Source organism: Pelmatolapia mariae, linkage group LG14 (genome assembly GCF_036321145.2).
Source record: "Pelmatolapia mariae isolate MD_Pm_ZW linkage group LG14, Pm_UMD_F_2, whole genome shotgun sequence".
Classification (NCBI taxonomy): domain Eukaryota; kingdom Metazoa; phylum Chordata; class Actinopteri; order Cichliformes; family Cichlidae; genus Pelmatolapia; species Pelmatolapia mariae.
This window is the reverse complement of record NC_086239.1, coordinates 29,949,648-29,973,810: the sequence shown is the minus strand read 5'-3', so window position 1 is coordinate 29,973,810 and position 24,163 is coordinate 29,949,648. Positions and strand designations below refer to the sequence as shown.

Genomic DNA, 24,163 nt, shown 5'->3' with positions numbered 1-24,163 from the left:
TCCCTGTCACTGTATGGGAATGTTAATAGCGTGCAGTTTGCACTTTTCCTACCATGCTGCAAGAGATATCGTCAAGCACACTGGTCAGGCTGAGCTCCAATTGGAGATCAATACAGACCAGGGTCCTCTCATCTCATTTCACAGTGTGTTTTACCAGCTGTGGAGGGAATTGGGGGCTAAACTAAGCAAACAACCTGCTCACCTGGGGGTTTGTTATAAGCTTTTAAGCTTTGTCTTTTTCAGTCTGTAAAATATATTTTACTGCACATCCTTTAGATCGACAGTATGTCCTGCTTCTCTGGTCAATACCTCAGCTGAAATGTAACAGACACACTTTCTTTCATCTTAATCTAGCTAACCTTTATGTTTCTGTAGGTGTGGGGAAAAAAGTGAAATATTTCTAAGCTTGTCAGTATTTGTGCATTAACCTTCACCTTGAAAAATCAAATGATACACAACGGCATAAATCTTTATGGTTTTTCTCAGTAACTATTCAGCCAGCATCATATAAGCGCCGCCTTTGTGTTCCTGCACAAACAGGTAAAGAGTTTCGGGACGTGATTATACATGGAAACCGGAACAACAGCATCACAGAGCAGATCACAGATGTGGTGAAACAACCTGCTTTTATCGCCGGTATTGGGGGGGCCTGCTGGGTCATCCTCATGGGCTTCAGCATCTGGCTGTACTGGAGGAGGAAGAAGAGAAAGGGTCTGAGCAACTATGCAGGTTAGATTGATCACAGTTTCATGCATTCTGGTGCCTTAACACACTCTTCTAACTTTAAAGTGATTTTCTTCCTCTTTCAAAGCAAGAGTATTTTACCACAACTACATTATCGTTTTTCAGTTTTAATGAGTGCAGTCTTGATGAAATATATCAGAACACTGCGATGAGATTGAGATGGCTACTGTGTTAAAGCTCAAAAAGAAGACAGATGTCAGCATGAATCATTTCCAGAAGGTCACAGTTTTTGACAAATCCACCCACTGTGTTGGTTATTAGCCCAGGGTGATGGAGCTGAGTGGGCAGGCTGGACTCTCTGCTGGTCACTGAAAACTTGGGTTTGTCCAGTTCTCCTCCCACACACTGACCCTGACATCTTACTGAGAGACCCCCTGTCAATACTAGCAACCACCAAGTCCACATAATCTGCCAGGAGTACAAGATTTAATTAGAGAACAGAAAATGGTAATGAACTGACAATTTAGTGTCATATTCTCTGAGTGTTCGCGCGTTATTTCTTTCCTTTTAAATAAGTCTATATTCTTATGACGTTTTATGATCAAGTCAAGAAGTGCTACTATATGCTGACTTGGTTGATTTACTCTTCATTTCTGTTTGTTACATTTGTATGTGTGTGTGTGTGCGTGTCTGTTTTATTTTGTTTATGCCACCCTCTTTACACCTCTGTGGCCTCTGAGCTGGCTGCTTTCTGGCTGTCGCTCTGCACACTGGGTGACGTTGTGGTCTCCCATTCTCTGACCCTCAGCACCTCTCAGCTTGACCCAGTTCCTTGTGTGCAGATACCCCCCTAAAGCGCTGCTTACCTCTGCAGGCTTTTAACACACAACTTCTCTGTCTTCTTGTTTTGCAGTTCAGTCCTTCACCTTCACCCCTGCAGGTACTGTTCATTTGTCCCGTCTCCTCCCCCCACCTAAATACAGCTTCATCTCCTGCCCGCTTCTAGTGCATATGTTTGAACCGTCACACTTAGGGTCATGGCTAATGCAAATTGAAACCTCATGCTGGTGAACGCAATGTGTGCCATCAGAGAATCAAAAATAGAAGTGAAAAAACATTTCAGTTTGTTATTGGCCATGATCTGGGCCCTGCAAACTTAAACTCTTTTTTTTCCTGCTCAAACCACAACTTTATTCCATGTCGTGCTGTATTTGTGTGTATTTCTATTGAAGCTGTCCGTTTCTGAATGGCGAGTCATTCTGATTTGTGTAGCTTTGTTTGTGGCATTTTTGTGGGGTACGGTCAGACTGTCCATTTCCCTTCTTTCCCTCTTTGTTTTCTGTTTTTTCGAGATTGAAATTGTGTTGGAAATTATGCATCTGCTTTCCTTTGTTGTCATCTAGTCAGCTGGGTGCCGTTTCCTTTCTGAGTTTTGTGTTCCTTATTTGTGACGATTCCTCTACTACTGTGACAACACATGTTTGCCTTCCTTGAGTAACATTACATTTTTAATGGGCCAATTTCGTGAGTGTATGTTATCATCTGCCTTTTAGCTAATTCAGCTTAAGAGGAGTCCAAAGTGTATAAATGATTCATCTGAATAAGAAAAGGGAGAGAAGAGTAGCGGTTGGAAGTTTTAAATATTTAAAATATTATAAAAAAAATAAATACATAAAAAACTACAGTAAAACTACAGTTTTTTCCTTCACTAATTAATTACTTTTGTGAAGTATCACAGCATCCCTTGCAGGACATTTGCTTGGAAAAACTTGGAAAACACTCCTCAGAGATGCTAAAGAGAGAGCAGGTTTTTTCACAAAGAGTGTTGAGTAACAAGAACAAACAAGGGCAAACACAGCATAAATTGGAGGGCGATATTTTGAATGGGAGTCAAAGTGGTGCTGAAGAGTCTTACAGTGCTCTTGTCTGCATTGACAATTAGTTAATGTGTTGAGCGTGTCCAGTCTCAGCCCTCTAAAGCTGTCTCCACAGGAGTGGTAAATCACAACCATGTTGAGGCACGCGGCCAGCAAAAATTAGATTTGATGGAATTTTTATATGCTGATTATGCCACTCCCACCCCCACCTCCACCCACGATCAGTGCTTATTAAAGGGGATTAATCTGTATTCATATTGGGAAAAAAAAAGTGCTTATCTTGACGACTGAGGCGAGAAGCACAGCCCTGCCGCCATGTCACTCTGGCTAACATAAAAGTATTCCACAGCAGCCCAGAAATGTGCCCGAGCACAGATAGGGACTTCAGAGGCCTTCCCGCTGCACAGCCTCCCCCTCACACCCGCCTGTCAGTCCTCACTCAAACAACTGAGTATTCTTTAATGCAAGTTTGGTGGTGGGGAACAAAGAGAAGCGGCTTTGGATTTCACTGAATAAAGAATGCGGTTTCTGTCTTGAGCTCTCTGAGATCTGTTTTATTCTAGCAGACTTGCAATGTTGGCTCTATCTGGGTAAAACAAAGTATTTTAATTCCACCTGCTGGTGTTCACTTGCTTAAACCCTAATGTAGTAAATAAACGTTCAACTCTCCAACATGCATGCTTGACAGAATTTAAATTGTCTCGCTCTCATTTGAAAGCCTGGAATTGTGGTTACGAGAGTGAAAATTGGATTAAGTAAGCTTAGGTAATGTTGGTGATACATTAAAGTGTAGCAGCCTCTCTAATCTATTGTGGGAGTTTCCTCTGTCTGTCTTCTGTTACTACGTCACCCACAGAAAAGCCCCCTCTTTTGCCCATGCCTAGGCTTGTTGTGGAACCGACTTGAATGAAACAGAAAAAAAGGGGGAATGTTCAGCCTTCTTCTCTCTTTAATCTCCATCTGTGGAACAAATGAGCCAAATTACTAACAGCTTTCCTTTGCTCTCTTAAGTAAACCAGCTCTCTTATTTCCCCCTCTTTTAATTTTTTTCCCCCCTCATTGGTATGAGGTGGTTTCCAAAACTCTTGCTGCTTTTCTGTGTTTCCTGTGATCCATTGAAGTTCTTACATGCTTAGAACTCTCACTGCTGCTTTGCCATCACAACAGAGATGAAATGGATCCTTCACAGTCGGCTCTCACTTTCGGCCACGCAGTTTTACCAGCCTCCGACTAAGAGCGGCCCTTGTTATCTGTAGATCGCTGTAATGAAACAGGCCACATGCATACCTTCTGGGGAGCCCTGCCAGCCAAAAAGCATCAGCAACTCAGCCTCTACGCTTGTAGATAGAAAACTCTGTGTGATTAATGAAGCCTCTGCCATTTCTAATCTTTCTTTTTTTTTGGTTTGAGATTTAATCACAAATCTGATAATAACACAGCAGCAAAATAAAAAAAATGAAATGAGTTTTCCCTCTCATCAGGCATCTTGTCCTTGAGGAACACATGACGTCTCCACTTATGCAAAGCAAAGCAATATGCAGTCCTCTTCATAGCCGTTAAAAAAAGAGAAAGACATTGGATGCAGACGGACATCTGCACCCCTTTGTGAATCCATCAACTATCATGTCGTGCATGAAAAAAATGAATACATTTCTACTGAAGCACAAGAGCAAAATGGGCAATGCTAAAAAGACAATATTTCTTTCCTTTCTTCGTGTGGAAACATACCCTGGTTTGCTTTATGTTATACCTGAAAAACTTAATATCTGGTATTTTTTTCCCTTTTTCTTTCTTCTCTTTAGTGACATTCCAGAGAGTTGATGGGGGGCTGATGAGCAATGGAAGGTGAGTATCGCATGAAAGTGAATATGACACCCATTCTACACATTTGTGTGCAGTCTCATCTAAAATGAGTAAAAAAAATCCTTTACTTTATAATTATTTACTTCCCTATGTCATTGGCTTTACGCAACCTTTCCTCCATAGTTATGCATGAAGTCCTCAGCAAGCTGCTTTTGATCCCAGCACTTCTAAATGTCTAATAGATTGATTGATAACCGATACCTGTTGTGTGCCTACCATGCAAACACGCATAGAAATATACATTTCAACCACATCTCCATTCATGCATCGGTAGATGAACTCATAAATCTCCTCAGCGGAATTAACAGAAACAATTTAAGCATAGAGTGCTTTTATTTTGTCATTTATCTTCCGCTGCTGGCTACAGGCAACCCCGAAGCCCTCTGGAGTGATAAATTTGCCTGTCACCTTGCGTGGGCGGCTGGGATCTGAGCACATGTAATAATGTAAAAATAATTACCCAGGGGAGAGGTGTGTGGAGGTACCCCTCTTGCACCCCCATACAGCCTGCTCCATTTCACTCTGTGTTAGAGGGGCTATGGTGAATAGGGCACATCTCAATGACACCAGTTACAGAGCCTTTGTAGGTATTCAAGAGACTCCCTGGAGAATCCTAGGCTTCTGTCTATCTACTGCTTATCACACCTGACTAGGTAGAATCTCAAGATCTCAAACACTCAGTGAGAGTCTGCAACTAAATTTGACCCTGAGTGTATCTGGGCTTTTGGGAACGTGTCTGCTCTGCAGTCTGGTTGCAACAATTTTTTTTTTATATTTATGCTTTTTTTCCCCCAAATTTTCCCATTTTCTGTGCATACAACTGGATGCTACTGTGGACAATTTTGTTTGTATTGTTCTGTCAGCTGCCAGCAATCTCTTAATGAATTAGCCACGCCACTTGCCATGCCGTTTCTCATCTACTTTCTGCTGAAGTGTTTTTCCTTCAATTTTCCACATAAGTGGTTCTGATTCTCACTCCAGCGAATGGGATTTGAAATGTCTGTATTTTTGCTGCTCTATATTTGTCATATTTTTAGTCAGAAGCAGTGACTTCCATAATTTTCACAACACTGGGATGCAGTCTGGAGCCCTAGCACAAGCCTCTGATCCATTAGTCACTCTATTGTCATCAAATCCCAGATGTTGCTACTTCCCCATCTGCCCTGAGAGTGAAAATGTGGAACAGAATATCTTGGGGAAAAAGTGTTCATGTGTTGCCTGAGATGTTTATTGCATTAATTAGACAATAGCAAATTAAACCACGTCTGTTTCTAGTTTCTCATTGGCTCCTGCCAAATTGCTCTGACTGAACAATTACACTTAATCGATCACAAAATAAATGATTCATGGAAGATGAATAGGCTGCAGATTGGTAGACCTGGACCATTTGACTTTGGCTGCTCAGCTGAAATTGATAAAAGCTGATAAGGGTTCATTTCTTATCCCCCTGCCAATAAGGAGATGGTAATTAGAAGGTAGTAATAACTTCCTATCTCGGTGCTGATCAATATTTTAGCACAGCAGATTTACTCCGATCGGCAGGGAGCATGGGATGAGCACCGCAGTGAACAGGTTTCACTGACACTGTTGCTATGGAGATTCCTTTACATCCCAGAATACTAAACGACAACATGTTCTCTCAGAGTTAATCTAGAAAGTAATCTGTGTTTCCCCTTGTGCTAAGTGTTAGCTAATGTCTAGACTTTTAATCCAAGTTCTGTTCACTTGTCTGTGGGACCATAAACGCTTGATTTATGAAGTTGCTTTGGAATTAATCTCTCTCACTTGGCTTATTTATGGGAAGCTCCGTGTCAGGCATCTTAGGCAGTATTTATGGTTTCCTTCCTCCTCATCACAAGTAACTGAAATATCTAACAAGAAGAAGAAATGCTCCAAATCAAATTTCTTCTGCCAAGGTTGCTATCCATTCTAGGTTAGGCATGGATTAAGAGTTAGGTGTCAACTTTTCATTAAACGTATGACCCTGTGTCTGTCCTCCAGCCCTTCTCCATTACCCCACCATTGGAATACACACATGCACACACTCACATACACATATAGCGAGTCCGTGACAGAAATCAGTCTTATTCTAATTATCCTTAGAAGAAATGCTGCTTTGTGATGAATACAAGGACGATGCAGCCATTTCCTCTGTCAGCTCCTTGTCTTTCAAATGGTCTTCCTCAAGTGGGCTGGGGGAGGACATGCTGGAGCACAAGCCTATAGCTGCGTGCATTTCTGCGCTATTGCTGGAGTCAACAAAATAAACAATGTCTCTTCTTTTTCAGCTGTTTGTAGTTTTGCCCCAAAACAGGTGAAAAATAAGGTTAGAGAAAGAGAGTGTGGCGAGAGAAAATAATGGCAATGGAGTAACAAGACAGCCAGAAACAGAGGTAGAAGGACGAGATGGCTTGGAAGATGTATTACCCTATAAAAGTGCATGTGTCTGATGCACAGCCATCAATTTGAATGACTTGTCTCCCCCGAGGGCCTGTTTTGGCATTCAGGAACCACAACGAGGGCTCTTAGCTTGCCAGGGCTGCAGTTCATTTGGACTCCCCCCACTGTGGAAACAGCATCTTCTCATTAGAACTTGTGGCTTAGGAGAGAGTGACTGCAGCAATGCCATTACCTGCCCTTGTCCTCAGGGCCTGACTCGCGCACAGTCCCTGAGAGCCAACACATCACCCCTCTGGAGCTAAGGCAAAAAAATCCCATCAGGCAGCTTGACTGGTAACTACTGTGTTACACAGCTTCTCAGAGTGCACACATATCTGCAGTCTGCTGCTAACTGAGGGGTCTGGAGTATATACTAAATATACCAGCTGAGGATCATTTGTCTAACGAGGTACACTAGTGATTACGCAGTTAGAAATTTTGTTTTGCATTTTAATCAGTTTCACAAGTGGCAAATGGTGTGGCAGTGAATTGAAAACAAAGGCATTTAACGGCATCTTTCATTCTCATTTTACTCCATCTGTGTTCCTCATGGTAACGAGCCTTAGACGTGATTGTACAGTAAAGTGGCCCTAATGGCCTCCCAGCAGTCACCCATGACAGGTTAAAGTTGTGATGACTGCGTTTATAGCTCTCACCCCTCAAGAGGGACACAACACCTGTTAAATGGACCTGCCCTCTCCCTTAGACAGACATCCCACAAGCCGGTTCCAGGGCCGAGGTCTCACTCCCTATCAAATAAGATTTAGACTGTCTGGACGTCACCACAAGGGGTTGATGGGAAAACACAGCAGAAGGGGCAAGATATTAATGAATAAGGAAATATATACATGTGGGTGTCAGCATGTACTGCTGCACTTTTCTGCAAAGCGCAAATGCATGCATTAGTCTGCCCACGGTGTGCTTTTGCATTAATAACTCGGAAAATGTGACAAAGGCTCAGCAGGAACAGAAATTAAAGGGCCTGGAGGAATTCCAACTTTGCGGGAGAAGAAATGTATCTATATAGCGTTTCCCCCCATACTGAAGACTTGTTTCATCAGCTTCAGAGGTTTATAGATAGCTTATCTCCCATAAACACACATGCGTGTGCACAGTAACATTTAAACATATGTTTTAATTTTTTTGATGTCTTCACAACTTTTTGCTGTTGATTGCTGTCATATTTTCTGTATGTGTGTGTTCCAGTAACATAATAAAGAATTAAACAGGGTGTAATGTGTAATTGGGGATAATCTTGTATGAAAAAAAACAAAACAAAACAAAAAAAACCCTTTTGTAGTAATATAGTTTTATGGCCTGTATCTAATCTGTTGTTTGATCCTTTGTTTCCGCTTAGCCGCCCAGGCTTGCTAAATGCCAGTGATCCAGGCTACCCCTGGTTAGCAGACTCTTGGCCAGCAACCAGCCTGCCTGTCAACAGCAGCTCCGGGGGACCAAATGACCTGAGTAACTTTGGTCGAGGAGGTGAGCGCCCCGGTGCTTTCCCACTTGCTTTGAGAAAAAAGACCATGAGAGATGAAAGATGACTGCTCTGCCTTCCTCTCTGTGACGCACATATATGCATTCAGGATGTATACATGCATGTACATTACATTTGTGTCTGGATATATATTTATCACACCAGAGGACAGCTACAGCATTAACAGCAGGGGCTTCACTGTCACCAGGCTGAGTGATGGCATATAGTCCAGCCTGGTGTCAAAGCCCATACCTCAGAGCAAGAGAATGAGAGAGGAGAGACGGGCAGAGGAGCAGGGGGTGGATGGCTGTTTGAAAGGATGGTGTTGAGCAGCCAGTCGTGAAGGACAGGCACAGCTTGACTGGCGCAGATGCGGACACTTCCGCCATGGCTTTACATCATCTCCCCTTCACTGGGCATGCAAACCATGCACTACGGAGAGAGAAGCTGCCTGCTCTCCTCCTAGCTCTCCCTCTTTGACTCTGTTAGTACACACACATGCAGAGCAGCAACATTATGCCTAATGTGTAGGAACACATAGGGAACCTAGTGAGATATCCAGAGGATATGTGGAAGGAGAACAGGAATGTCATAATGCTACAGTAGAATTTATTTTCAACAAATATATTTGTTAAAATGTGCAACTGATGGCAAGATATACCATAGATATTGCAACATTTTTGCTTTTTTTCACTTTCTTTTGTCAGTAATGCAGAGCTACAGGTGAGGTGGGCATTTTTAAAAGGAATCCGTTCATGTAATCTCTCCATACTCTTACCCAGATCTCCCCACTGGACAAGGGGATAAGACGGGCACCATGCTCTCGGATGGAGCCATCTACAGCAGTATAGACTTTACCACAAAAACCAACTACAACAGCCCTGGCCAAACATCCCAGGCCACTCCCTATGCTACCACTCAGATTCTCCACTCCAGCAGCATCCATGAGCTGGCTGTGGACCTGCCTGAGGCCCAGTGGAAGGCCTCATTGCAGGCCAAGCAGGAGATGGCCAACCTGGGCTACTCCCTGCCCGACAAAAACTCCTGCAACAACAGTAAGTTGCGAAAGTAAATGCAGTCTGTAGGGATTTGTGTGTATGTGGGAGGTTCACCAAGGGTTTTTGTGTTTGTTTGTTTGTTTGTGTTGGGTTTTTTTTTATAGAGTATGATAATATGTCAGCCAGAGCTATTGTTCCAGTGACATTAAACTGAAAGCCAGATTACAAGCCACAGGTTTACAGTTGTAACAAGACAGCCTGTTGGTATTGAAACTTTTCCCTCAAAAGTTGTGGAGGTCTTTGTTGCGCCACTGTGGTGGGAAGAGGTTGTCTTAAAAAGAGCGGTTTCTACCTCAGCAGACATCATCTTGGTTTTTCTCCAAGGCTGAATAAACATCTCACAAAGGAATACTGCACTTAAGCGATCCATCTATTTACCCGCTGAGTTTTCTTGACGGTACCGCAGCTCCTTCAGTTTCAAAGTAATTGCCAATCCATTTTAGCTTGACTAATATTTTAGAAAATAATCCAAATTAATTATTTGGATTTGATGCAGGATTTTTCAAGGCCGAATGGAGTTTGATAGTTTAAATGTAATGAGCGTTCTTCCGCTTTATTCTAATACATATTTATGATCTGGTGATTTTCCAACAGTCTAAAATAGATTAATTATAGTTTTTACACATTGCAGTGACTCTTTCAAAATGTTTTGTAATTCTCCCTGAAATTATTTCAAGAAGTATGCTCAAACATGATTATGTGTGATTATACCTCTCTGAAGCAGGACAAATAGTGAAAAAAAATCTCTACCACTGAGTCATTCATCCCCTTTAATGAATCGAGAGGAGTATTGTGAAAGCTTAGCTTGGTGTTTATCAAATCAACAACAAATCCGATTTGTCTGTTGCATACGAATCAAATCGTGTTAAATAATTCAGCTTTGTGAACATATGAATCCTGATTTTATCCTGCTTGCTTGATGCTCTAACTGCATGTTTGCATGTGCTTGTGCTAACTGCCAATCACCTGATGCCACTGTGATTTTTGCCCTTTAACCCCCACTGTAGCCCTCCTATTCATTCCTGACTACCGATTGGCCGAAGGATTGTCTAATAGAATACCACACAACCAATCACAAGATTTCAGCACCACCAGCTCTCACAACAGCTCAGAGCGAAGCGGCAGTCTCTCAGGTTGGTTTACGCAGCAGAGAATTAAGCAGACTGGGACACGCTGCTCCCCAGCCAACTTTATGATCGACTGATGTCTTAATAATTTTTATTTATCTGTTATTTGCATGTACAAACTTTATATCCAAAACATTTTTTAATAACACAATTCCCTCACCATCACCAGTGATACTTGGCTCACACAGATCTCCCTGCTTCTAATTGATCACATATGAATGGTATGGTGTTAGTTTTGTTATGTAGTTTTGTTATGTGGTTCTGAGCACAACTACTGCTGAATGTAAAGATGGATGTGAGTTGAAAAGTCTTTCAAAGCATAATGAAATAGGAAACTTAAGTCAAAAGAAAGAACAGTAATATAATCAACTGACAAATTATGGCTGCAATTGCTAAGGCTGGGTTCATGCCATTACTGCTGGTCTTTGGGAAGGCTTTGTCTCTCACTGTGTGAGTGAGCAGACGGGAGTAGGGGCAGAGGGAGTCTTTCAGACAGAGTGGACTATATACACACACAGACACCATTAGAGATGCTTGGCTGGGTAAAGTGGCAAAAATACCTCCCTTTTTCCCTCTTCCTCTAATGGTGGCCGACTACACTAAAACCCATGTTCAGAGAATTACAATGTCATTTATAGGACACCAGGGCATCCCTCTGCCTATCTCCCTTCCACTCTCCTCTTTTATCTAGTTACAAGCCACTGCTTTAACTGGTCTCTAATTCAATGCTGAGGCACACTGTGGGTTGAAGAGAAGGATGTGAAATGGTCATGCCTTACAGGCAAATTCCTCCTATAGAACCACAGGTGACTTATGTCCCTGTTTGGGCTTGCCACATAGTAGTATAATTTCATAAGATGAAAAGAAATAATTAAACACATAAATTTCTGCTTACACTAAACAAACAGAGTGTGTAAATATGCTTTAAAGCAACATTTTGCAATCATTTCGGGAAATATATCTAGACGTAGATGAGAAGATTGATGCAAAGTAATAAAATCCACACAGCAATTAGTCACTCATTAAACCACAACCTGTTGTTCTTTTTCAGTTTTTCTACCTATTAAAGAAACGGAAAATATTGTGTCAAATAATTAACTTTCCATATGCTAATAGACAGATTTTCCCATATATTCAAAGCTTTCTTTACTCTAGGCAAGCTATTGTCTCCTGGCATATGTTTACAGTTACGGTAGACAGATTTAGATAATCTGTTTACCTAATCTCAGCAAATATTTGCATATTAATGCGCAGAGTCTGTGGGCAAGGGGCAAGAAGCTTTCTGGTTTCCACTTGAAGTCTGTTTGTATTCTGTGACCAATATGTCCTCATTTGAGAAGGAAAGTACAAAAAAGAAAAAGAGTGCATTCACCAAAACATAATTTTAAACCATCAGCTCTTATGTAAACCTTTTTTTTTTTCTTTATCAGCTTTTTAATGGTATCTAAATTAGCGAACGGTGGCCAGCAGTTTGAACAGGAAGACTTGGCTAAGATATCCACTGGCTAGACCGGAAGTCCTGAAAGAGCAGAGGTTAAGTCTGAAGACAATAGCAGACAGATATCCAAATCATTTCTACTTCTATCCGATGGCTTGAAAGTAAATACAAATAATTAAATCATTAAGAATTAAGTCAAAAAGACGGCAGAGGTGTAACTATATGTGGATTATTTAAAACAAAAATGTTTTAAGAATTCTCCTCATTAAGAATCTTTCAGTTATTTTTAAATAGATGTCTCTTTTTTCATATTGTCTAGTATATACGCAATATAATGTGCAGTGAAATAATCATGCTTACCAATATTAATGATGCTTTAAAAGTAAATTAATCAATAACAGATATTCTGAGGTGAAACTTAATGGGATTTTGAATCAGCACATGCTAAGCTTTGATTCAGACTTCAACCAAAGTAAACTCAACATATGAGGGGAGAGGGGCTGCTGGAGTTTCTGTGCTTTGCTCTCTCTCTAAGGACATGGAAGGAATAATGAATGTCAGGTCTGAAGGAGGAGAGAGCGGGATAAAAAGAAACCGAAATAGAGCAGCTTTCATGACAGCATGGATCTCCACTGGGACATGAAGCTGCTCATTAAAACCTTTCTTAGTGTAGGGGAGAGGAGGTAACTGGTGTTTTCTGTAGTAGTTAGAGACCCCAAAGACACCTTGTTCTCTTCCTACACTCTCACCCATCCTGTGAAGCTGCAAAGTCTGTGATTATGTGAAGTCCATGGTTGTGCGTTACCTGTTGTGCTCCTGAACTCTCTGTTGTTGCATCTCCATTCATTATATAACATGTTGCCTTATTTCTTTTTAACCTAAACTAAATATGATGATACAAGACTTTCAGTTATATATTTTCCCCACTCATGAGTTGTATTTGGCTGTATAGTCTTTCTCAAGTCTCTCTGTGGCTTTTCCCCTCAGCACTAAGGCACCCAATGAAAACAAAGCAAGCTCAAGGCTATGCAGCCCTACAGTTATAGAATGGGAGTGCCCAAACCCTGGGTATAAATACCCAAAGCTCCATCTATATTTAGTATCTCTTCCCCTTTGAAGAGAGGCCCAGTTTTGTCAGAGGAGATGAGTGCGCTGTGTAATTCTTGTATAGCTCCTAGCCACAGCTTCTCTCTATATTTTTCATATTTGGGTTGAGCTGTTGCAATTCCAGCGCCAGACCATCCTTCCCTGGAAGAGGCTCATTTACAATATTGATGGCTGGTCTTGTGTAGAGGGACTAAGGATGACTGAACAATCACGTCAGCTCACCATTTATTGGTAAAAGTCAAGCGTCGCCCAGAGGTACGATTAGGAAACCCAATTACTTTCAGACTATACTTACACTGTGCTGCCACCTGCCTTGGGCTTACAGTTGTTTCTTTTATTACTTCCATTCTTTATTAATCTTATTCTGACACTTCTTCTATATTCTCATTTTTAAATTTTTCTCTCTAGTGCCAGTATTATTACTTGTTTTGGGTTTGTTTTTTTTAACCATGCTCACCTTTCATTAAAGTGTTTTTGTCATTCTTGCAGGTAAGTCTTAATAGCAGAAAAATCTATACTTTTTGGATTAAAAACAAACTGCCCACTGTTTCTGATTTTCCTGCTGTTTGGTATTCATAAAAAGAGATGGTCGAGATGTACTCTATTGCTTCTGTAAATGTCTTTTGATGACAATAAGATATTTTTTTTTTACCATGTGTGAGCCAAATTACTTCATTACATTACGTTAGCGTGCATGATGCTACATTGCATAAGATGCCATATTGGCAGCTTTTTGGGCCAGTGGAAAAAGTGATTACAGGCCTTTGGCAGCAAAGGCTAACCAACAGATGACAAAAACAAATGCGTTTAGCAGAGATTCCCAAAAATAGCTTTCAGTATTTTGGGAGGGTGGTGATGTCAGGCTGAGGTTATTTTATGGATTGCAAGGTGTTTACTTGTAGGAAGAGCCTGACATAATCCACAGAACGTTCCAGTCCCCTTGCCCATGCACAATCTAACATTCAAATACTAATATTAATTCCCACATATTGGTTGTGTGCTCCAGGGTTGTAAAACTCGGACATATGCATGGTGAACCTTCTGATGAACAGACATTAAAATGTTCTTTTCTCAGAATAATACTAAGTAATACTAACCACCAATAATGTTACAAAAAACATATTTACTGTGACTATTAAGTATATTTTCATTTTCATTTATTTAAAAACAGTGTCCATTATTACTGTAGCACTGAAAGTCAAAAAACAGTACAGAACATCATGAAGCATAATTTCATTTCATGGATCTTAAGATGTTTTGGCCATTAAGCAAATTTAATATGCATGATGGGGTAAATATGCAGAAGACCTTTAAACACAGTATAATGCAGTTTACTATCTGCTATAATCTCAATATCATACACGTGGAATTATCATGTTTCTTAAAAAGTGTCTGCAATACCTGAAAAAGTAGGATTCATGGCAGAGCTGTTGAATTGCCCCTAATGAAGTGGTAGATATAAAATACATTACATATATATAAGTAAATAATTATTATAGAAACTAGATTTAAAAAAATATTCAAATAGCCATAAAAAACAGGACATCTTTTTCCAGGATATGTTTTTTGTGGTTTTGTTTTTAAGATTTGAAGTCAAATATCTTAAAATAAATAAATAAATAAACAAATAAACAAATAAAGGTTTCTTCCACAGTGACCAAATCATATAAAACTTGGTATTGAACTGGCTGGCAGATTTATAAAGATGGATGGGACCAGGTAGAATCTGCTGTTGGAGGGATATGAGTGGAAATAGATGGGGTTAGCGGCTCTCCGGTGTAATAAAAGAAATGAAAGTAGTAATAGACTCTCAGTGAATTCCATTAGGGACACATCGACACTACACAAGCCATTCATTATGATGATGCTGTGAAGTGAGATATTTCATTGTGGAACCCAATGCCCGGTGTGAAAGGGGACACTGAGGGATGGGTGGAGCACAAAGGTCTGCCTCAGCCTCGTTTACTGCAGTTCTCTTCTGTTTCTATGGAGATTTGAGGCTTTTCAGCCAATCAATCAATGAAAGCATGCTTTTCATCAGGCAACCTTGAGGTTTTCTATGGACGCGCTGATAGGCAGAAGCGCATTGAAATCTAGTGTTTGAAAATGTGTACGACTTTCCAAGGCTGTGTTGAAACAGTCCAAATGGATTTGTAAACCAAGTAGTGTGTTTAGAATAAATTGAGTTTATTTATAATAGACATTTGTCAGATGGCAAATGCTCTCCCAGTTGTTTATTAGTTTTTAATTGGTTTTTGTATACAGTGTCGTTTTCATACAGTTTCATACTGTGTCTCATCTTTTCTAGGTGGAAAGGGAGGAAAGAAGAAGAAAACAAAGGCTGGCTCTAAACCTACTAAAGCCAATGGGTCCAATTGGGCCAACGTTCCCCTGCCCCCTCCCCCTGTTCACCCTCTCCCTGGTACTGAGATGGACCATTATCCCAATGATCACCACGACGGGGGAGGGTATGTCTGCTAATATAAAAAAATACACACAAATGATTCCATCTTGAATAGATATTTTAAAAAAAACATTTAAATGCATAGAAACAACATACACACTTTGCAGCTCAGTTTTCAGTAGAAAATGAAGCGCGATATTACACAAGTTTTATTTTAACCAAACGATCAGATACCAAATCTTGGAAGTTGTCTCAAACTGCTCTCCTTTTTCGTATTTGTCATTATTTCTCATTAACTTTTACAGCCCATTTGACCCAATTATGTTGTTTTCTGGATCACCTCCCATTTCACACTGGGCCTCCTGGTTTTTTGGAGCAACCAAATGTAATACGTCAGTCTCTTTTAGTCTACTAATCCTGCCTATACCCAGACAATTAAGACATTACAACTTTTAAATTATTTTTTGAAAGTCAACTCAAATACAAGTCAAGCTGTCAAGAATTTGTTTAAAATATTGTGTCCACTGTTTTTGAAAATCTGTTGTAGCCAAGTTAAGGCTTTTAGGAAAGATTTAGGAGGCTAAGAAGCCATACGCAGAAGCTTTGTAACTGGCAATTCTGATATTGAAGAGAAGAAGCATGAGCTCATGTGGAAGCGCAAGAGGGAGAAAAATAAACCTGTTCCAAGTAATATTTTGTGTGTTTTGTGGGCAGCTAGCTACACACAAAATAAAAATGGCAGTACAAAAGAAATGATCACAGAAAGCAAAGCGATATAGATGATGTCCAACAACTTCTTGTATAAGCAACACACTAAATCTGGTTGCATTGTGCATTAATGTCATCTGACTGTACCTCACTGAGTTTATTGACTTAAGATTCAGTTACTGTATGTTTTCTCCTCTTAATACCTAAAGAGTAGAAGATCACGTCTGTTTTTATCAGGCTTAACAACACAGCGCTTGCTGATGTGAACAGCTTTGATTTTTCTGCAAGTAGTACTGTAAATCTGACGAGAAGCAAAGGATCAATGCGCGTATAGTCTCTACAGGCAGCACACATGCTCTTTTGCACAGGGCTCTTACACAAAAACCCACATACAGATGGGTGCCAATCAAACTATCTGCTGACCCGTTCTTCAATCTATAATAATAAATGAAAATAAAACATGTCTGTCTTTGTGAGTTTGTAGACATACGGGTAGTTTTGGTTTAATCTTGCTGATGAATTCCATAGTGGGAAAAAACCCCTCCTAATAGTCCTGTTTTGTAAAGATAGATTTATGTTATCCACACACGCTGAGGCTGAAGTTGATATAAAAAGCTGGATTCTTATAAATGATTAATGTCGTACCAGACATCTGATATTTTTTGTTTAATTTTCATTTAATGTAATGGTGCAGTGGTTTGCACTGTTGCCTCACAGCCTTTCTTTGTAGAGTTTGCCTGTTGCCTTGTTTTTGCGTTAGTTTCCTCTTGAATCAAGCTTCCAGCCACGGTCCAAAGAGATAGTTGTTAGGTTAACTGGGGATTCTACATTAACTGTCGGGGTGAATATGATAGTTTACCTGGTAAACATGGATGGAAATGGATTTTGTGTGGTAAATGCAGTAAATCAACGCTGTACTTTAAGTGTGAACTAACAGTAACTTGTGTAAGTGATTGTGAGAGTGTCTCTCTTTGGTCCAGTTGGCACCATGTCCTCTTACTCCCATTTCCAATCTGGGAGAGTCATCTGCTTTAATAGGCTATCTGGCAAATGAAGAGTCTCATGCACTGTAAATCTGAGGCCGCTCTTAATGGCAGCAGATTAAAACAGTTATGCCCTATGGAGTGTGCACTGACAAATTTCTTTAATGAACACCTTCTTTATGGCTAGTATTATTTCAGCATGTATAAGCACAGCTATGAGGAATTGAAGCTTGACACCAACTGTAATTCTAATCAGGACTGTTGTATAACAAATTGCTGTCCAATGAAAGTTGGAGAAGGTCACAAAACTGTGTTAGCACATATCAGTTTCTTTTGACATATTTATTTTTTTATGCTATCTACTTTTCTCAATCGTCTTTTACTTGCAGACACTGACAATATCACACATCTACAGTAATGCCATTACTATGTCTGTCCATACTTTCCAGTTTGATTTCTATAAAATATGCATAGCTTTAAAATCAGCAAGCTGTGCTAAATTAAATTAGTAGATTATCATTTTCGGTTGTGGTGATTAAACCTCCAAGCTCCTTATTTTTTAAGTCTATCAAATGCTTCTGGCATTTTCAGATAAACTCATTGATTGATAATTGGGAAAATACTAAATAGTAAAAATAAGTCGATATTAATCAGTAACAAAAATAACTGATTATAGCTCTTGCTCAGGCTATATGTAACCTTAACTACATTTGTGTGGTAAACATGCATTTTCCCTCAGGTATGAGAGCGATGGTTGGGGACCGCCCATGCCTGTGCAGACATATCTCCACCAGGGCATGGAGGATGAGCTGGAGGAAGAGGAAGAAAGGGTTCCCACCCCGCCTATCCGGGGGGTCGCCTCATCCCCTGCTGCTGTGTCCTTTGGACAGCAGTCCACAGCCACCCTGACCCCCTCTCCCCGAGATGAGATGCAGCCCATGCTCCAGGCCCATTTGGATGAGCTGACCAGAGCGTACCAACTGGACATGGCAAAACAAACATGGTAAACACAGCAGCATTAAAAAGCACTGTAAATATTTAAATTAGATACTGCAGTCCTATCAATCTATTTATCTAGACAGATATACTATTGTAGTCGTACATGCATTGTTTTTATTTTACAGTGCTTACTGTACATTGTGTTCCTGTTTATTGCTTCCAGGATTTATTCTGTTCTTGCAGTATTCCTCATGTCAACTGTGTGTGCAGCAGAGATAAACCCATTAATCATTCCATTTTAATGGGCCCATGCTACCACTTAGGCGACTACTGTATTTTGCTCACTCTAAGAGACACAATTTCGTACCCATGGTTGTTTACTCCCCCTACACTCGTACGGTGCATTCCATTGTTGTGCTCATGCAAGTCAGATGAAGACCATGCTTCATTCTGTCAGCAACGCACAGAGAATGAGAGACTGGCATTCATTCATAATAGTGAAGTGGGTGGTAGTGGGGGAGCTGGGAAGCCTTGTCAGGAAGGAGATGTCATGTTACCCGGTAATGACTCTGTTGGTTAGAGAGCATCTCTGACAACACCAGAGGGCCAGTAATTACAACCAATTCCCACTGCAAACCGCGTCAAAGACTTTGCACTCCTCTAACAAACGTGACTGTCAGCAGAGCAGGCTGCCACTGAGGTGACAGCCATGTGTCGACAGGCCTGGAGAGCATCCCTTTATACCATCCACAGCAGCAATTAGTAGGTCATTGTGTTAGCATACAAGCTGCACTGTGGAATTAGTGAAATTGTCCATATTTATTCAGCGGCCCACATAATACAGGTCTCTGTAATTAGCTCTACATTTCCACATGCAACCACATGTTATACGTTCAATAGTCATCACCACTCCACATTCCCCAATATCAGATTATATGGAGTATTTATTTATTTTATTTTATTTTCACCAGGCACATGCAGGGAGGCTCTCTTCCTCCCCAGGCTCCAGCTCCTCCAGTGGGCTACGTGTCGAGCACAATGGTTTCCGACCTGGAGACTGACCTGCCTGATGAGGAGGAGGAGGAGGAGGAAGATGAGGAGGAGGATGAAGGCTATGGAGCCAGGCATCCCCGCGGAATTGAGCACACACCAGGGTCTAGCATGGACAACCTGGACAGCTCTTTAACAGGTAAGGCTGTTGGATTTGTATCTGGAGCCGGCGGGGCTTTAACCTAATGTTGTTAACCGCAGTATAATTTATTTTAATGAACAAGTAAATGGGATTTGTTTATTTTTATTCAAATGTCCATAAGCAGGTAAAATGTATTCAACTCCCATTGTTGTTACATCTTGTTTAACGGCAAATGGATTGTTGTTCATAACACGTTCTTCATGACTTTGGTGTGTTAATTTTTGGCCCTCAATCAAGTTTTTTAAGCACCTTTGGCAGGCTCTGGGGAATTACAATTATCATTTTCAAAAAAGAAAACAGATAAGAAAGTCCATGAATTTTAAACAGGATAGTGAGAGGGAAATTAAGAGGAGGGAGAGGGTAGGGGAGAGTGACTGTGATTTAACTTGCACACAGCTCCGGAGCCAGAGCCAACCGTATCTTCCCGAGGAGATTTGAAATAAATTTCACGTGCGGCATATTCCATTCCAGACTAGAGGCACCATTTCCATTTTTACAACTCACTGAAAACTTTTACAGCCGTCTGTTAGGGGGACATATGAAGGGCATGACATTGCAGTGGAAGAGCTGGGTTCTGGATTGCTGCTCTCATACTGACCAGGCCTGACTATCCATCTGCAATGTAAAGGGGTAAAAGTGCAAAAATGGACTTTTATGATAAAAGTGACATATGGGGAATAGGTTTGGTAGAAAATTTTAGTTTAGTGTTGACCTGTGATACTGTGTATCCCTCAGGTTATGTGTGGTAACACTGAAAAATAAAGGCTATATTGAGACATTTATGGGTGGTCAGGATAAGGAAGAGAGCAAAAAATCGAAGGAGCTGGGCTATCTGAGAGAGAAAGCTCAAAAATAAGAAGACAAACAGTGCTGTATATTGGCCTACCCTGTCAGTAGAAACATTAAAGAGTGGTTTTCCAGGGGATGATGGAACAGTGGTTTTGGTAGCACTGACACATGCTGCTGCTGATGTATTTAGAGGAATATAAAGCGGCAACGGGGTCCTAATCTGCTGCATCTCTCCTCCACTGTATTACTCTGAAGACAGCACTATTTCTTTTTATCTCTCTCCAAGTCTGCCTCTCACCCCATCGTTTGACAACAGAGACAGGGCCCCAGCTCCGGGGTGAGCAGGAGGAAGAGAGGGAAAAGGGGAGAAGCTGCTGAGATTTATTGTAGCCACCGTTTTAAGGCTACATAAACAGGGGAGGGGCAGAAGTGAGATTGCTGTCAAGCGTATCTTGATGGATTTGTCATTGTTTTAATAATATGGAAATAGGTCTGTTTTCATAATGTTACACCAAAGGCCAGTAAATCTAACTTTTCAGTGATGTTCCAGAAAAAAAGAAAAGAAAAAAACCTGCACTCTCCTCAGGGGCCATTTTTCACCAGCGGACTGTCTGCACAGGTTTTCCAATGCGTTATTCCATGCTCTGAGTTAAGGCAACTTATTTTTAGCTGATAAATGTAACTCCTCCTGTTGTGGTGGTATTGCAGAGCGATTGCTTGCACGAGCTACAGGATTGAGGTGAACACGTAGGTATTACTTGGCTCTATATAGGTCATGGACAGCTAAGATGTGGTGGCAGTGAAGCTGTTATGCGTACAATGACTTGAAAGCTTGGCTGTTCTGGGCGATTACTCACCCATAAAGTCTTGCCAGGTTTGCGAGGTGTGGGGTCAGATCTCCTGGTGGCAGGTAGAGACGCCTGCTCATCAGGGGGAATGATTTTCCTACTTAACGACATGCAGATTAGGGTTCCCGTCAGTGTAAATCAGTTTTAGTGGCAGGAGGGAGGCAGCCTGGGTTTTACTGCCCTCCATTCGCCTAGCGTTTACTGGTCTTGCTCTATCAGTGCATGGAACATGGAGGGTGTCGGCCAGCGTTTTTTCGAGAACACAGTTTGGCCCATTGCTCTTGTTCAAGATGTGATAAAATGGCAGATATGTAGAGCAAACCTTGGTCTGGAGCCAAAAAAAGTTATATTTCTAGGGCAAAAAGAAAACTAGATTGAATTTTTATCAAATTATGTTAGAATGATCACAGTTTGATTGGATTGCTGTTTCTGAGAATAGAAGTGCTCCAGAGGTTCTGCGGTAGAAAGTGGCAGTTAGAGCAGCTGAAAAGTCATTCTGTGATGTGATTTGCTGAGGCAGTGTTCCTTCGCTGAGCCGAAAGGACTTGGAAGCTTCAGTGCTTTGGCTGGCACTGCCTATACTTCATTATCTGCTCTATTCTTTGTGGGAGGATTGGACCCAGTGGAATTGCTGTCTTTCTTTCTTAGTGAAAAACTCTTAGAAAAGAATTTCAAAGAAAATGGCCAGGAAAGATGGAGGGCTCAAACTAGTTGCCTTCGATTTCAGTTTGCTCTGTAAAAATGGGATGTGTAAGGGGGTACTCTACCTTATGCAAGCCTATATTTTATAGAAGTTTCCATTAATCTGAGAGAATTTCCCTGCAATAGGAGTGAAAAGATGTTGCAATCTCTTCTGTTGAAAGTGCAATTCCATAAAGTCACAACCAGTGACTAAGTTACAGTCTCTTTGAGAAATCTGGTTACAGACAAAGAGACTCACAGATGGGGAAGTTGGAGAAGCCTTTGAAGGGGATTTCCCAGTGTGTCTGGTTAAATAAACCACAGTGATATTAACAAGTTTTATGTCCAATTGTTAATGTGATCTATTGTGTTGCAAAGGGAAGTGCCATCTGAGAGAGCACACTCATGTGTTAGTTGTGTTCATTTCAATCACAGCCTGCAATATGCAGCAGTCCTGGCCAAGAATCTGCTACCCTTTGTATTATCCTGACCTTTTGATGAATCCTGCTGCTAACTTTTGTCCCCACCTTTCTCTAAACAACCTTTACCCTCACATCTCCCCAATTCTCTGTTACACCAGTTTGTCCAATCACATTGCTCTGTGTGAGGGAAAGATAGTGTGTGTGAGCTGAGTGCTTGGGTTTATGCCACTTTAGCAAAGACTGCCAAACCAGTCCCACTGAAAGCTGTCACATTAGCCGACTGTTCTCTGTTTTTGCTTGCCAAAATGGCATATTTTTATTGGCAGAGTGATGCTTTTATATTTAAAGTGCTGGCCTAGCTTTTTATGCGAAGGAAGAAAAATTAAGGCATAAAGAAATATAGTAGCATATAAGCCAAAAGCCTGACAATATATATACACATTTTATTTATTTGTGCCCCTTTGATCCTGTAAAATACTCGCTTGTGTTGTTGTAGCTTATTGAGCAGTATATTGATTAATGCTCATAGGATTTTAAATCATTAAAGTGCTGTGCACATAGAAGTTAAAACCTGTAGTTTTCTTAAAACTTCTGCACATTTTTAGACAGCGATGGTTGTGCATTTTTAAACGGGACTAAAAAAAATCTGTGTGCATACCTCCAGGTGTTTGATTCAATACGATGTTTTGTGAGATGTCACCTGAGGCAGTCGTGTAGCTAACTCCGCTCTGCACAGGTGCGCTCATTGTTCTTTATCAAAAGACGAGCAAAATAAGTTGATGACAGTCCTGCTGTTCCACTGTGTATATTCTGGTGTGTGTAAATGTGCACTTTTGTGTGTGTGTGTGTGTGTGTGTGTGTGTGTGTGTGTGTGTGTGTGTGTGTGTGTGTGTGTGTGTGTGTGTGTGCAATGTGTGTGTTTATAATAGATGAAAGAGGGCATGCCAGAACAGAATGACTATACAAAGCGCTCACCTGCAAGAACAGAAATGCCCCACAGCAAATTTAATTCATTTAAGTGTACAATATTCATATTGCTTCTTTTTTTTAAGACCACTCAATAAGTTTATTCATCTAAATGTCTAATCAAAGCACAGATGTTCAGAATGTGAGCTCATATATCCATAGAGGCTATAGCTGTTGAATCTGTATGAGCTTGGGATTTCAGCGTGAGTGTTTCAGATAAATAACTATCCATTTACACACATACTCACATTAACACACACAAACATCTATGCTGAAACCTATGGTGTTCTACAGGGTCCATGGTGAATGGGTGGGGCTCGGCCTCAGAAGATGACCGTAATTTCTCCAGCCATAGGTCCAGTCTGGGCAGTTCATCTGATGGCTCGATTTTTACCCACTGCAGTTTTGCCCAGGCCCTGGTGGCTGCTGCAGACAAGGCAGGCTATCGCCTTGAGGGCACTAGCCTCAGCAAGAGAGGTTGGTGTGTGGGACCAGATATCCATTGCTGGGCTGGACCGTCTGCCACTGACAAATTATCTTTTCTTCTCTGTTCTAATTGTTCCTCCTGTCATCCATCGGCTGATGTTTTCCCCATAATGCTGCCTTGTTATTTTCTTTTCTGTTGCTTTTGGATGCTGTGCCCAGGTTGTGCATGGTACCTGCTCTATATGGCTACATTGCGGGTATCTCTTGATCCTTAAATGTGACTTAGCTCTGATCTGCCTCTGCTTTCTTTGGTGCATTGTGTAATATCTGGGTGATATGCTATGCTTAAAACCTTTTAAGGACTTCAACCAAATGCTCTCCCTTCTAATGAAAACATTTACCTTTTTCCCCTATTAGGCTTGCTGGATCTTGATTGATAACTTTTCCTTTTCCTGATGACTGTTTTGACTTCACTGTTGGCTCCGTAATATCTTTACTAACCATCTGGCCCGTGGTCCTTTATCCCTCCTGCAGGTAAAGGCTTGTCCCATAGGCCTCGGCCCAGCAGTCCATTTTCAACAGATGGCAGCACAGTCGGCACACACAGCTTGGGCCACCAGAGGGCCACTAGGCCAACTCGCAAACCCAGAAGTCAGGGCACAACACCCCATCGGAGAGATGCTGGTGCAGACGGTGAGGGAGGAAGCAACCGAAAACACATTTTGAAAGTTT

At 41.1% G+C, this 24,163-nt stretch overlaps 1 protein-coding gene across 9 annotated transcripts in view; it reads left to right on the top strand.

Moving 5' to 3' along the window:
• Positions 1-24,163, top strand: part of robo2 (roundabout, axon guidance receptor, homolog 2 (Drosophila)) — a 257,690-nt gene that overhangs the window by 228,183 nt on the left and 5,344 nt on the right. For 4 of the 9 annotated variants that reach the window (XM_063494100.1, XM_063494099.1, XM_063494101.1 and 1 more), the window contains 10 exons: positions 541-729; positions 1,598-1,624; positions 4,364-4,406; positions 8,221-8,348; positions 9,126-9,398; positions 10,409-10,534; positions 15,382-15,541; positions 17,908-18,171; positions 19,079-19,296; positions 23,966-24,124. In XM_063494100.1, the coding sequence (XP_063350170.1) occupies positions 541-729; positions 1,598-1,624; positions 4,364-4,406; positions 8,221-8,348; positions 9,126-9,398; positions 10,409-10,534; positions 15,382-15,541; positions 17,908-18,171; positions 19,079-19,296; positions 23,966-24,124 (1,587 nt within the window). The remainder of the gene's footprint in view (positions 1-540; positions 730-1,597; positions 1,625-4,363; positions 4,407-8,220; positions 8,349-9,125; positions 9,399-10,408; positions 10,535-15,381; positions 15,542-17,907; positions 18,172-19,078; positions 19,297-23,965; positions 24,125-24,163) is intronic. The other 5 variants (XM_063494102.1, XM_063494103.1, XM_063494108.1 and 2 more) reach the window with 3 other exon arrangements.